This window comes from Alosa sapidissima, chromosome 23 (assembly GCF_018492685.1).
Source record: "Alosa sapidissima isolate fAloSap1 chromosome 23, fAloSap1.pri, whole genome shotgun sequence".
Classification (NCBI taxonomy): domain Eukaryota; kingdom Metazoa; phylum Chordata; class Actinopteri; order Clupeiformes; family Clupeidae; genus Alosa; species Alosa sapidissima.
The window spans coordinates 26,268,397-26,282,355 of NC_055979.1; the positions used below are offsets into that span (position 1 = coordinate 26,268,397).

General features: G+C 40.5%; 1 protein-coding gene across 2 annotated transcripts in view; it reads left to right on the forward strand.

Moving 5' to 3' along the window:
• Positions 1 to 13,959, forward strand: part of abcc4 (ATP-binding cassette, sub-family C (CFTR/MRP), member 4) — a 54,918-nt gene that overhangs the window by 34,327 nt on the left and 6,632 nt on the right. For both annotated transcript variants that reach the window (XR_006026744.1, XM_042080328.1), the window contains exons 10-24: positions 561 to 650; positions 1,043 to 1,234; positions 1,334 to 1,428; positions 2,009 to 2,095; positions 3,032 to 3,128; positions 3,243 to 3,464; positions 3,766 to 3,903; positions 5,384 to 5,421; positions 5,569 to 5,684; positions 7,530 to 7,676; positions 10,264 to 10,343; positions 10,943 to 11,093; positions 11,683 to 11,802; positions 12,296 to 12,406; positions 13,858 to 13,958. Coding sequence is in view for 1 of the 2 variants with exons in the window: in XM_042080328.1 (XP_041936262.1) it covers positions 561 to 650; positions 1,043 to 1,234; positions 1,334 to 1,428; positions 2,009 to 2,095; positions 3,032 to 3,128; positions 3,243 to 3,464; positions 3,766 to 3,903; positions 5,384 to 5,421; positions 5,569 to 5,684; positions 7,530 to 7,676; positions 10,264 to 10,343; positions 10,943 to 11,093; positions 11,683 to 11,802; positions 12,296 to 12,406; positions 13,858 to 13,958 (1,785 nt within the window). In the remaining variant the exon portion in view is untranslated. The remainder of the gene's footprint in view (positions 1 to 560; positions 651 to 1,042; positions 1,235 to 1,333; positions 1,429 to 2,008; positions 2,096 to 3,031; positions 3,129 to 3,242; positions 3,465 to 3,765; positions 3,904 to 5,383; positions 5,422 to 5,568; positions 5,685 to 7,529; positions 7,677 to 10,263; positions 10,344 to 10,942; positions 11,094 to 11,682; positions 11,803 to 12,295; positions 12,407 to 13,857; position 13,959) is intronic.

Genomic DNA, 13,959 nt, shown 5'->3' on the forward strand with positions numbered 1-13,959 from the left:
ACGAAGATAGTCTACCAATACATCGGACAGAAGGTAATATTACTGTGCTGTGTTGATTAGTTTAGTTGTTCGGTGATTGGTTGATAAATATGACACTGTCGTTTTGAGACAGTCAGATGTACTCATAGACAATAGCCTAATAAATACAGTATGTACAGTGTTTTAGGCCCACATTACGTCTGCTTTAATGCACGGATCGTATTGTCAGTTTCATTTAAAAATCACAAACACAAGTTAGCATAGATAGATAGATACTTTATTTATCCCCAGGAAAGCGTGAGAGAAGGGATGTGAGGAAAGGGATGTGTGACATGCGGGAGTGAGATGTGTCGGTTACGTGAGACTCGCGCTCGGCATGTTCTAGTTGGCAGACCTGCTTCTGGGCCACAGCTGCTCTCGTCTCTTTCCAGTACTGTGTACCGTCACTGGACCTGCTGGTGCGCAGCGCTGGACCGTAGCGTCCTCCTTTCACCTCTGGGCGCCATATAAATCAATACATTTGGATTGGTGAATAAATAATATGAATGGATATGAAATGGATGTTTCTGTTCTTTACTTAGACAATTGATGCACCAACACTGCAGCGCGTGTCCTTCACTGTAAAGCCAGGTGAACTGCTGGCTGTTATCGGACCAGTTGGAGCAGGAAAGGTGAGATTTATGTCTTAAACTTAATTTGTCCTCAGTCTCAGACCCAGAGCATGCATGAAAAAACAGGATGGATATTCATCCAAATATGAATACCAAGGAAAGTTCTAAAAAGAATGCGTGGTCACTCAGTAACATGCTTTGCCTTGCAAAGTGCGACTACTCTCTTGTGATTTCTTAATGTTTGTCACTCACATTCTGGTCAAACTTTTCCTTAACTGCTTAAAAAGATTTATACATCGTTGATATAGTTATACAGACACTTTTCTCCAAAGCGATTTACAGAAAATAGATGCATACTCATATACTAATATTAGTTATATATAAATACATGACTAATATAATTCACAGTGAAAGTTTTCACACCAAATATCATCTTCCTGTGGCCTCCACAGTCCTCCCTGCTCAGTGCCATCTTGGGAGAGCTGCCACCAGATAAAGGCGTGGTCGAGGTTAACGGCGAACTGACCTATGCCTCTCAGCAGCCCTGGGTGTTTCCAGGGACCATCCGCAGCAACATCTTGTTTGGCAAAGACTTGCAGACGCAGAATTATGAGAGGGTCTTGAGAGCCTGTGCTTTGAAGAGGGTACTTACTTTACGTACTGTTGTCTAAGTGATACTATTTATAACTCAATTCCTTAATTGTTTGTCACATTGTTGACTGATATGTTTATTCTGCCCGCAGGACATGGAGCTGCTCCCTCAGGGGGACCTCACTATAATAGGTGACAGGGGGGCGACCCTCAGTGGAGGACAGAAAGCTCGTGTTAACCTTGCCAGGTATGATCTGAAGAAGGCCCCAGGCCGAAACGTTACTGATTTAAATAAAAGCATTGATATGGACCCTTTCAAGAGTTCCATTATCAGCATCATAGTTGGCCCCACAAGACTTCCTTTTTAACATTCCATATGTTATCTTAATGCAGAGGAAGTAGATTGGGGCCCAAATAGAACGTTCAAGCATTGTTTTTGTTTTTATTGTTGAAAGTGTCTATAGAGAAAGAGTGTGCGGCACTTCTCTACCCTCTCTAAGCCGTTAGCTAGTTTGTGGGGACTTTGAAGGTGTGCTTTATTTTCCACATATAGTAGGAGGCAGCAACATGCGGTGGTCCCTTTGATACCTTTTAAGATATACATCTAGTTCTGTTTTGGCAAAATGTGAGTGGACCAAATAGACCCATGGCTTTACATTCTGCGTAACCTATATCCTATATCCTTTATACTGAAACTAGCCCTTCAGCTAACAAAAACAAAGTGTCTTAACAAAGTTTGGGATGCAATGAACTAAATACATTCATTCGGCTCAGAAGGATTGATGTTAATTAAAGTGTTTGTGCTTTGTGCTCCATGTGTGCTTTAGAGCTGTATATCAGGATGCTGACATCTATTTGCTGGATGATCCCCTGAGTGCTGTGGATTCTGAAGTCGGGAGACATTTGTTTGAGCAGTAAGTTGACTTCATCTCAGAGATTACATTTGTTTGAGCAGTAAGTTGACTTCACCTCAGAAGATTGAGTTTTCATGTGTGTTCTCTGGATTGGTCTGTACAACATACAAGCCTAAAATTCGGATGCATGGAAAAAAATATACACTTTGGTAAAAACAATGAGCACTTTAACAACTGTTTCATTTTTCCTTTTTTGCATTAATTTTCATAAGATATGAGAGTTAGAGAGATACAGTATGTTGATGATTTATAACGGCTGGACAAGCCTGAATGCAGCAGCAGAGGAATAAATACCTCCTCTTTTCCACCAAAGATCTATTCTCCTAGCTGCTATGGAACAGATTGCCCTCAGGCTCGTTCAGATGTTTAGATTGATAAATATTGAACATATAGAACATAAATATTACTCGCAACCTCCCATATTTTATGCTTTCTGCATTCATGTTCCCTGTCAATTTGGAATGTTTGTCCCTTGTCACTTTCAGATGCTTATAGATGGGGTTGAGGTTGTCGCAACTCTCTATCTATAAGGCTCTGGTCACTTTCTGTCCTGTTGCTACGTTCCCTGTCAATTAGAATGTTTGTCCTGTTGCTACGTTCCCTGTCAATTAGCGATGTTAAGGACCCCGGAGTGGTGATTTATCGCCAGCCGATAGATAACCTGCCCAGTCATTCATTTTTTACCTGATCTTAAATCCGTTTCATTTTTACTGAGACTGAGAGAAAAAGGTCAACATTGAGAGTGAGGGCCTTAATGAAAATAAACATACTATATGAGAACACTGATATGATGAGACTAAAGCTACTGAGACTAGGCAAGAGTGAGGCGCTTTTTAAACATTTAATTTAGCAACTTCTATTGAAATTAAAACCGTTCATACAGAACAACTACTTTTGAGGGGAAGTTTGTTTACACGTTCATCTGCTTTTAACCAGGTGTATTTGTGGTCTACTAAAGAAGAAGCCTCGCATACTGGTGACCCATCAGCTACAGTACCTTAAAGCTGCAGATCAGATCCTGGTTTTGAAAGAGGTGTGTTCCTTTAATTCGTTTTCAGGTTCCCTTTTCAAAAACACACACCTCTACACAAGCTACCAGTTACAAAATGAAATCGTTCCGATTTTTTTTCTTTTGGATGTGTTGCAGGGTCACATGGTGACTAAAGGGACCTTTTTAGAGTTGCAAAACTCGGGGCTAGATTTCACGTCCTTGCTTAAGAGTGAGGAAGAGGAGGAGACGACCCCTGGTGTGGATGCTTCGCAGGGCGCCACACTAAGGTCTGCTCGCAGCCGAACCATTTCTCAGAACTCTGTGCGCTCACAGGCATCGTCACTCCAGTCTGTTCAAGATGCATCAGACAGCCTGCCGGTAAGCCCAACACCAATGCAGTCTGGTGTGTGAATTGGGGGCAATAAGATCTCTGTGAATATACATAGTGAACTTTAAACAGGAAAGGCCTACTTTTACACTCCTTTTTTCATGGATATAGTGTGCTTTGTTCCAGCTAACTTGATGGCTTCAGGCAATCATTTGTGAAACGTAATCCGTTCTGTTCTAAATCAATGTAGACAAATATAACAGTGCATAACATTTACCTGTATGCCTGGCTGGGCTGCTTTTCTGTGGTAAAATGTGAATGTTGAGATGTATGACTTTTTGCTCTTGACAGGCAGAGCAAGTTCAGACCATGGCGGAGGAATCTCGTTCTGAGGGCACAATAGCAGTCGGCCTGTATGTGAAGTATCTGCGAGCAGGAGCGAATGTCTTGGTTTTGCTCGGGCTTATTCTGCTCAGTCTTCTTGCTCAGGTAGGTCAAAGCATGGGTTAGGGTTTGGTTGTAAATTGACTACCAAACTACCAGTCTTATTGTGCGTTCCATTTGTACAAAGGGCTCTTTTTACGAGTACTAAGATGACCAAAAAACAAGAAGTCTGACGAGGAGCTGTCTCATACAAATCAATGGACCCCTAGTTCACGGCGAGCCCCAGTTCACTTCACAAGTTACGGGTTGTCACAAGCAGAGCTTTTGAGCGGAGCTGACCGGTGCGAATATCCCGCTCCTTGCTCAGGTGGCTGTTCTCTTGGCCGCTCCTCCGCTCAAATTCGCGTCAGGTCACTCCACTCAATTTCGCTCCTTGCTCCACGCTCTCTCCAATTTAAAAGAAGGAGAAAACTTCAGTCCCAAAGAACTAAGAGCAACGGCAATATATTTTACTCATAGAACATTTATTTTAAAAGGCAACAACGAACAAGCTTGGCAACATCAATACACATAAGCCTAAAACTAAAGGGATCAGTCGGATTAATTGCCTGAAGAATACAGGCTTAGCATCCAAGTTTTAGCCTTCTACTTTATATGAAGCATATTCAAATTGCTCACGTTTTTCTTTGCTCTCTGTTGCACACACTCATGTTTCCGCGAAATGTGCCTTCTTAGATTCCAAAATGAATCTCACTGAAACAGTGTCACCACATGGTTGTTCTTGCTCTACATTGTTAGTATCTAGTTGTTTTGTAGAAATAGTACAGTTGTATGACTTATCTGTTTCCTTTCTAAAATATTTGACAAACTCCATCCCCATCAACAAACTTACAATGGCCAATCTTTGAAATTTAACGGTCTTAGTTTTATTAGGAAGACGTTAGTTCAGGGTGGATTTGGGCATGCCTCAGACTCGTGGTGTGAGCGGTATCGGAGCGAAATTGGAGCGGAACAGAGTGGCTGCGCCAGCCTCTAAATTAAAAATTCCATCTGCTCCGCTCACTAGCTCTGGTCACAAGCCACCACGTACAAATGGAACGCATGATTAAATCTTTGATTCACTGCTCTTCCCAAACTCCACTGCACACTAACAAACGAGAGAGAGATTAAATAACGGCTTGTCTGCACACTCGGCTACATGCCCTTCTGGTACAGGTTCTGCAGGTTACTCTTTAAGCTGATGATACACAAAGCACCTTTATGAGCAATATTGCAAGGCAATTTTCCTAAGTGTTCCAATGTTCCTAACCTTGTGGTTCTGGCATGTTTCCAACGATATTGGCCAACATTTTTTTTCTAAAGAACTTTAATCATCAGTAGCCACATTTTCAGGATCATCCAGTCAGAACACTGGAACTGGTTATGTGGTTGCCCAGCAGCAAAAATTTGGCCCATGTATCCTCACGTTAAGCCTCTTTGATTGCCATTCATTCATTCATTCATTTTTAGTGATGCCGAGATCAAATGAAGGTAGACTAGATCGATATTTGTGTATATTGTTAATGTCATGTATTTGTCTTTGAAGGTCACCTATATTCTTCAGGACTGGTGGTTAGCATACTGGTAAGAATATTTAAAAAAAACAGCTCGTCAATGGTCCCCTTTTAGAATAACCTGTATTTTGTTTTTCCTCAGCATTCTTGTTTTTTTTTAATTATTATTATTATTATTATTATTATTATTGTTATTGTTATTATTTGTAATTGACAGGGCTACCAAGCAGGCAGAGCTGAACAGCACGGTGGCTATTACTGATGGCTTCTCTCACAACAACATATCAGCACATCAAGAACTGGACTTAGGCTTTTATCTTGGCATTTATGCAGGTGACAATGTGTTCTTTGCTTATACACACACACACACACACACTCACTCACTCACTCACTCACTCACTCACTGTAATGAATGCTTTTGGTTGTCAAAGTGATATGAATAAGACTAACCTATTCCATAAAATGCTTACAGGTCTTTATTGACCTGTCATAGGCCACACCAGACACAAAACTGAAGCATTCCTATTCCTGCTACAAAAAAATCAAAACTATTTTTATGGTTTGCGAACAGAACGCTGCAATTTCGTAGCCAATGTGAATACAGTGACTGTGTTCCAACACTAATATTAGCACTCATATTAGATATTATAAGTATGGAATTGGAACACAGCAAATATAGAAAATGGAAAACTGAAGCTAAATATAAAGGGGACAAAGTAAAGTGGTGTGATCAGTACCACAAGGCCTAAGCCCTTTTCAGACTGACAGCCTTTCTCTGAAAGCTTCTGGAACATTCCCTTCTTGGAGTCATGTCTGAATGGGAACAGGGTCAATATTTTGAAAAAATTAGGAGGCATTAGCATTAGCCTAGTAGCATTTCCGGACAAATGGCTGTGTTGTGAATGCAAGCAGTAACATTGCTGGGACATTGTCCATGTGGAGCAAGCCAACAAATCACAATTTGACATAAAAACTGTGCATAGCATATGATGCCATATAATTCATATGATTTGCATTCATAAACAGCATTACAGTATTACTGCTGGAGTGGGCATCTTCCATCTATTTGCTATTCTCATGGCATGTATGAACAGGCAGTAAAACAAAGGCGTTCAACACCTTTACTGGGTGCTGAATCCTTCAGGTAATTTTAAATCAAAAACCGCACTCAACAGCACCTTTTAAACTTTGCCAGTGTTTCCTCCTTTTCTTTTTGGTTGTTTTTAACCTCTCTTTGAGAGTGTGTTTAATGTGTGTGTGGGTCTATGGGCAATAAAGTAAAAAAAAAAAAAAAACTTTGCCAGTGCATGCTGATTTAGCGGAGGATCAGACATGATGCGCTTTGTTGCTTAAAAACGCGAGGTGCACTATATTTTCATAAAAATGCTGGCACTTTTAGCCTGGAAAATCCAGACCCTGGTAATCTAGAAAGATTAAGGGTCTGGCCACGAACAATGTAATGGCCCAACTCGAGGGGTGGCACCAAGCATGCATTTGAAAATCTCACTGCATGCAATTGGATAACACTAGACCAATGTTTACTTTGAATGATTCCGGACTTCGACACAATTGGATAACACTACGACCGATGTTTACTGACCTCCAACGTTGCAGCGCTGTCGTCATCAGTTTAGCTCGCCTCTGGCCCGCATACATCAGATACGCCGATTTGATTGGTTCCCACGGGTCATTGAATTTCCCGAATATCATTAGCTTTTTTAGCAATGTCGCGGGGCAATGTTCCTCATTTTTGTTGTGGCATGTGCCCATTGATAATGGGCAACAGTTTATTTTCTTGGAGAGTGGAAACCTTGTAAAAGGTAGGGTACTTTTAAGTGCTGTCCTTGATTTTAAAAACGTTATGTATGAACAGGCACAAGAGGGAAATGTTCCAGAATTTAACCTAATTTGTGAATATCAAAAATCACAGATAATTCCTGAAAGGATGTCCCTGTAATCTACAGGACCTAAATAATTGAAAGAGGCATTAGCAAAACAACTAATAGAATGGAGTAGAATTTATTTATTGTTATTGTATATTTGAAATTTGAAAGCCCAAAACATCACACACTGATTTAAATGCATTTGTATTGTAGATGGGTTCAGTATTACTTTTTAATGAGCAGATATGACGTTTTTCCCTTGTCCATTTAAATGTATTTCCTCTCTGGGTGTCAGGTTTAACGGGAGCTACACTACTGTTTGGATTAATGCGGAGTCTGATGACGTTCACAGTACTTGTGCGTGCAACTCAGACGCTGCATAATCGCATGTTCAACTGCATTCTGCGCACGCCTGTTCGCTTCTTTGATGTCAACCCAGTTGGTAAGTCTGTATGATATCTATCTAACTATCTATCTATCTATCTATCTATCTATCTATGATATGTAATTTTAGGGCCGATAACGATAACCGATATTTATTGGTTTGTTGTGACCGATACGATAACCGATAATATTACTCTTGAAAAAAAATTGTGAAAAGTGATTTGGGGAAAGCATTTAATAAGCATAATTTTATTGCAGTAATTTTACCTACTACCAAATGATGGACAGAACTCATAATAGTCCTCAATAGTACAGCAGTCAACAACATAACAGTAGCCTAGCCCTACAGTATGTGTGGCTCCTTTAAGTGAACCTGACGTCAGTGAATTGCGAGTGAGTGGCTAGAGAGTTTGAATTCATTTAGGACTAAACGCTCATAAACGGCTCAGCTTGGAATAAGCTACAGTAATCAGAGTTTGTGAGTAAAACTTAGGTTTAGTTTCAACTGCAGGTAACTGAATAAAGCTGCAACTCCTCAGATTGTATCTTATGTCGGTCTACTCTGTTGCGCACAACCTGCTGCAGCAGAAATGAAAGGCGTTAGCCCCGAAGGTTTTAATAACTTATTATGATGACCTGTCTGGAACTGAAGCACGAATGGTTAGCATATTTCTAGGTAATAATACAAAACCCAAGCTAAAGTAATGCAAATATAATACTAAAACACAACTTAGAACTAAGCCTACATATGTACTCGTCCCACAGTTTGTTTATTTGTTTCCCCGACCAGCGCGGTAAAGTGCAAACACGCCAGCACAAGACGGCTCTAGATAGGGCTGAGCTCCGCTCTGTTAAGGTTAAATGGCGGATCATTCACGAGAGGATTTTGAGATGCACAGATTCCCAAATGAACGCATATCCACAGATTTTGTTAGAGTGGTGAAATACATTCACACCGCTGACATTATATTGAGGAAAAAGTATAGCCAACCAAGCTCAAGTAGGCTAGCTCAGTGTAGCCAGACGATAAAAAATATCGGCGCAAATTATCGGCCAGAATTCTGTTATCGGACCGATAATAATATTTTCATTTTTTCACTTATCGGCTAATAATATATCGGCCGCCGATATATCGTGTATATATACTCTATGCCAGTAATATCTATTTAAGTTGTTTCTGTTCTTTAGAAAAATCACACTTTTCATTCCAGATGAGTTTGCAGAGTGAGATTAAGATAATTTACCGTTATTTGCCATTGGTGGCAATAATTGTGGAGGATATTGTATTTGCCGATAAAGACGACAAAAAACTGTACATGAAACACCTGAAGATGAAAATTAAGATAGTATTAAATAGATAGATATATCTAATACAATTATTAGATATATTATTTAGATAGATATATCTAATATATACAAATCATCTTGCATTCACTACTACTTGTAGTCAGTCACCTCACATTTAAAAACAAAGTGTCAAGTGAAATCAAACAATGAAGATACTAGACAAATAACATTGTTTACTAGAGATTTTCTTACACTTCTGATGTCAATTGCTTATATGCCAGGCGCTTCCTTGAATGCTCTTTAGCCAGGTCATATATTTCCAGTGGAACGTCACCTTTGTTGTAACGACTATTTTGTTAGCGTACCTGTTTACACGGACCGGGTTGGGTATTGATCCTAGTGACCGGGTTGGGTGTTGCCCCTAGTGAATGAGCAAATATAAGGATTAAGGATTTTTGCTTGTGTCAGTGTTGAATGAAGAGTTGCCCTGTTGGGTATAAATAAAATATGCATTATCCACGTGAGCACGAAAGGGGCAGAATATAACAGAAGATGCCGCTACAGCACAGCTGACGCTTCACCGGATATACAGGGTTCCCACGGGTCATGGAATTCTGGAATATCATGGAATTTTGGAAAGTCTATTCCAGACATGGAAAGTCAGGGAATTTTATCATTTTGGGGCAAAGTCATGGAATATCAGGGAATTTTGTTGTAGCAGTTTAAAACATACTTGCCAAAATACATTAATACAAATATATTTGGTTATATTTTGGATTTTAGTTTTACTGCCTGCTTGAGTAGTTGTGGTTAGCCCAACTTTCTTTAGTCAATGTCCATTTAGTCATCTCCCGCTCTAAAAAAGTCAGAGTCTTGAACGCTACACGGCTGCTCAGAAATCTTTGGCCGGTATATTGTATCATTCTTTAATATAGTAGGTCATGGAAATTCAGTTTCTTTGTCAGAGAACAGTCGTGGAATTTTACATTTGACTTACAGTGGAAACTCTGGATATATATGAGCTGGCTAAAGACCCTGATGTGGCTTGTTGTCCATTTTCTCCCCTTCCCCAACACTGTAATTTGAGCTCTTGGACACTCGCTTGTTTTCTCTGTCGAGTACTCCAACTGTCATTATGACCAAAAGGCATGTCCCTATTCTGTCTTTGTTTTAACAATCTCAAAAAAAAAAACTCAGAAAAAAAAATGTAAACACCTAAATGGGCATATATGGACAGAGATATGTTTGTGTTAATTGTGGTATGAATTAAACAATAGCCAGCAGGCCTCTCACACTTTGCTTGTTAAAGTTATACTTGCCAGTGGGAAATGTAATTTCTTTTATTTATTTTTTTACAGGAAGAATCTTGAATCGATTCTCCAAAGATATTGGCCAACTGGATTCATTGCTACCGTGGACTTTTGTAGATTTCATTCAGGTGACCTATAGTATTTTCATGTTGTGTGTTGCTTCTCAGTTATGAAAATAATTAGAATCTAGTTTATATTATTCTGCTGAGAGGTGTTGTAAGCACATCTGACTATTACAGATGTTGATTTGCCACACACATACACACACACATACACACACAAATATGCCTTGGGTACAACAGAAGTGTAGATAAATGCGCTCAACACCTTCTGAATAAAGTCACTCCGTGCTACGTATATTTTCCTTTTTTTTAACCTTTGCCAATCACACCCCTGAACTTTTCATGATCATCCAATCAGAACACTAGGAAGTGATTACCGGCCAACATTGCTCAAAAAGTTCCCTTCGTGCATCATCACCTTGACACTTTTCCTGAAACAATAGAATGTTGAATGCCGTTGTCACTTAAATTTCAGTTTTAGTGTTGTTGACTCATGCCTAATTTCAAAGGATTAATCCAATCCGGCTACCTCCAAGTTTTGTTAGTAATTAATGTATGTTGACAGTGAAAAGGTTTTCCATTGTGACAGTGAGTAGTGTGGGTAACTAATCTGCACTAACCTGCTTCATGTTGGGATAACACCACTTGCCTGTGTCTGTTGCTAGGTGTTTTTGCAAATCATTGGCTCGATTGCAGTAGCGGCATCCGTGATTTTCTGGATCCTTCTGCCAGTGATCCCTCTGCTGATTGGGTTCATTTTCCTACGTCGCTACTTCCTGAAGACCTCTAGAGATGTAAAACGCCTTGAAGCAACCAGTGAGTTACATGTTTGACTGCTAAGAGGTTTACCTGTCACTAGCACTGAGTTACGTGTTTGTCTGCTAAGCTATGTACTTGTCACTAGCTAGTTAGGAGTTTAGTGAATAAGAAATGGTATAAGTCATGTTGTTATGTTATTTGTTCATTTTTGTGTGTTATGTAATTCCAAGTGTTTGTGTTGCTTTCATTGTCCATTTAAGACCAGCATGCTCGTTTGATCATCATAGATAGAGTCTGCCAATGGGATATCAACATATAGGTTCTCTGCTGTATGAGCCAGGGTGTGTGTGTGTGTGTGTTCTCTGTTGTTTGAGCCTGAGTGTGTATATGTGTGTGTTCTCTGTTGTATGAGCCGGAGTGTGTATATGTGTGTGTTCTCTGTTGTATGAGCCGGAGTGTGTATATGTGTGTGTTCTCTGTTGTATGAGCCGGAGTGTGTATGTGTGTGTTCTCTGTTCTACGGTCTAGGTTGTGTACTTTTTGTGTTCTATTGTGTTCTATGAGCCAGGCTGTTTATGTGTGTGTTCCCTGTTCTATGAGCCAGAGTGTGTATATATACATGTGTGTGTTCTCTGTTGTTCTGCAGCCCGGAGCCCTGTGTTCTCCCACCTGTCGTCATCACTGCAGGGTCTCTGCACCATCCGGGCCTTTAAAGCTGAGCAGCGCTTTCAGCAGGTGTTCGATGCCCATCAGGATCTGCACTCAGGTGTGCTGTTCTTCTTGATCAGTTCGAGTGCTCAAAGTCTTTGGGCCTTTGAGTTTGGCGGTGAAATGGGTAGCGGGGGGCTATGTCAAGGGGGATTCCGAAATGGGCGAGACCTCTCCGGTGAAGTGAATTTGAATAAACCAATCACATGCAACCAGTGTTAAATTCTGACCTATCTATCTAGCTTTTATGAATTAACTTCAGCCTGACTTTGTGCGTCTGACTTCACTCTGGCCACAGTGCACATCTGTCTTTTCTTTCTTTCTTGATCTATTTATTGCCACACAAGAATGTTCATGGTAATTGTCATTACAGAAGGAGGTTGCTCAATCCAGTAAAAGAAAAAAGAAAGCAAAACAAAAAGAAAAATAAGTAAATTGTTTAGATCAGTTTTGTTGTTTTCAGGAGTTTAATTGCGGAAGGGAAGAAGCTGTTTTTTGAAACATGTGGTTTCATTATATCCAGTGAACTGTGGATGTGTTCTTGCTTGCAGAGTCCTGGTTCCTGTTCCTGACCACTTCACGTTGGTTTGCCGTGAGGCTGGACGGCATCTGCTCCGTGTTCGTCACCATCACTGCATTTGGGAGTTTACTACTTCAAAGCAGTAAGATAAATGTTCATATCAGGCTGCTGCAGGCAGGGCTTAAAGTGTTCAGGCACTGTGCCTGAATTCAGGCGTGGACCGGGCTATTAAAGATTTGAAATAGGCCTATGACATCTGCAAAAATGTCTAACTTCAGATACAGACATTTATTTTGTTCTAAGCCCTGCTGCTACTGCGACATCACTGGCATTCCATGCTCCGTTAAAAAGTTACTAATATTTCCTCATTTATTTTTAACAGCATTTCTGATGTAAATTGAATACCTCGATTATGAATACCTTAATTATGTCACATGGTCGCCACTTTGAACCTTTGTGCGAAAACGAGGCTACAATGGAAAACCCACTGTAGCGCTGCATTCTATTAGTGTCACTTTCAATTTGAGCTGCTTTCATAACGATCCTGATGGCTTGGACAAAAAACCTTGAGTCTTTACCAGTAATGTTCACAATGATGGATGTCGAAAAGTGGGTTAATGAAGGAAATCAGATCCTGAGATCAGTATAAAAGGATATATTAATAGCATAGAGGGCTACAGTACATCATCACCCATATAAGAGAACAATTGGTGTGCTATCTCAGCAAAACGTCAAAATATGGCCCAACATCTTGCTTTATTTTGGCAATCCATTGCCGATGGATGTCTGTGTCTCTTGTGAAGTAACGAAAAGAGAGTTCTTGGTTCTGTCGTTGGAAAGAACAGAACAAAGTAAAAAGCAGTACAAAGCAGTACAAAGCTAGCCTGGGTGTTCCCATGCTGCCTTGCGCGCGATTTGATTCACGCTGCTAAGGCAGCCTGGAGACCATGGAGCAAATTTTCGCCTGAGATAGGGAACCAATCACAGAACAAGGGGGAAAGCAAGACGATGATGAGCTATGCACAGACGCATTTGATAGACATCCGTGGCACCCAATAAACGGATCTGGGCATTTTTTTTCAAATACGAGAAAATGAACGTTTGGTTCCCAGACCACGTCTCATTGAGAAGTGGTGGCGCTAGCCAGGCTAGTACAAAGCAGTACAAAGCGGTAAGCTATTACTCCCTTCACTCGCAGCAACTTTCTTCTCCCACCACAGCCTCGCTTCCACACAGAAAATATTGAAAAACTGTGACCATGTGACAGAATTGTATTGCTTATGATTTGTGATACTGAAGATGTAGTAGATGAGCATCTTTTGCTTTCGGATGTCTGACAGAGGTCCTTCTATATGTCTGACAGAGGTCATTCTATATGGAGGTATGAGCAAATTTCAACATGACACTCCTGGTCTCTTAATAGTACTTCTACTGGTTCTAGAGTTAAGTTGTTGTCCACCATTACACAGAAGTATCTCCTTACTGGACCCTATTCTTGGCCCCTCCTTTAACTTAAGAGTTAATTTGTCCACCATAACACAATAGCCTTCCTTTAACTGGTTCTAGGGTTAATTTGGGCCCTATTCTTGACAGGTTTGGATGCGGGATCAGTAGGCTTGGCTCTCTCCTATGCAGTGACTCTAATGGGAATGTTCCAGTGGGGGGTCCGGCAGAGTGCAGAAGTGGAGAATATGG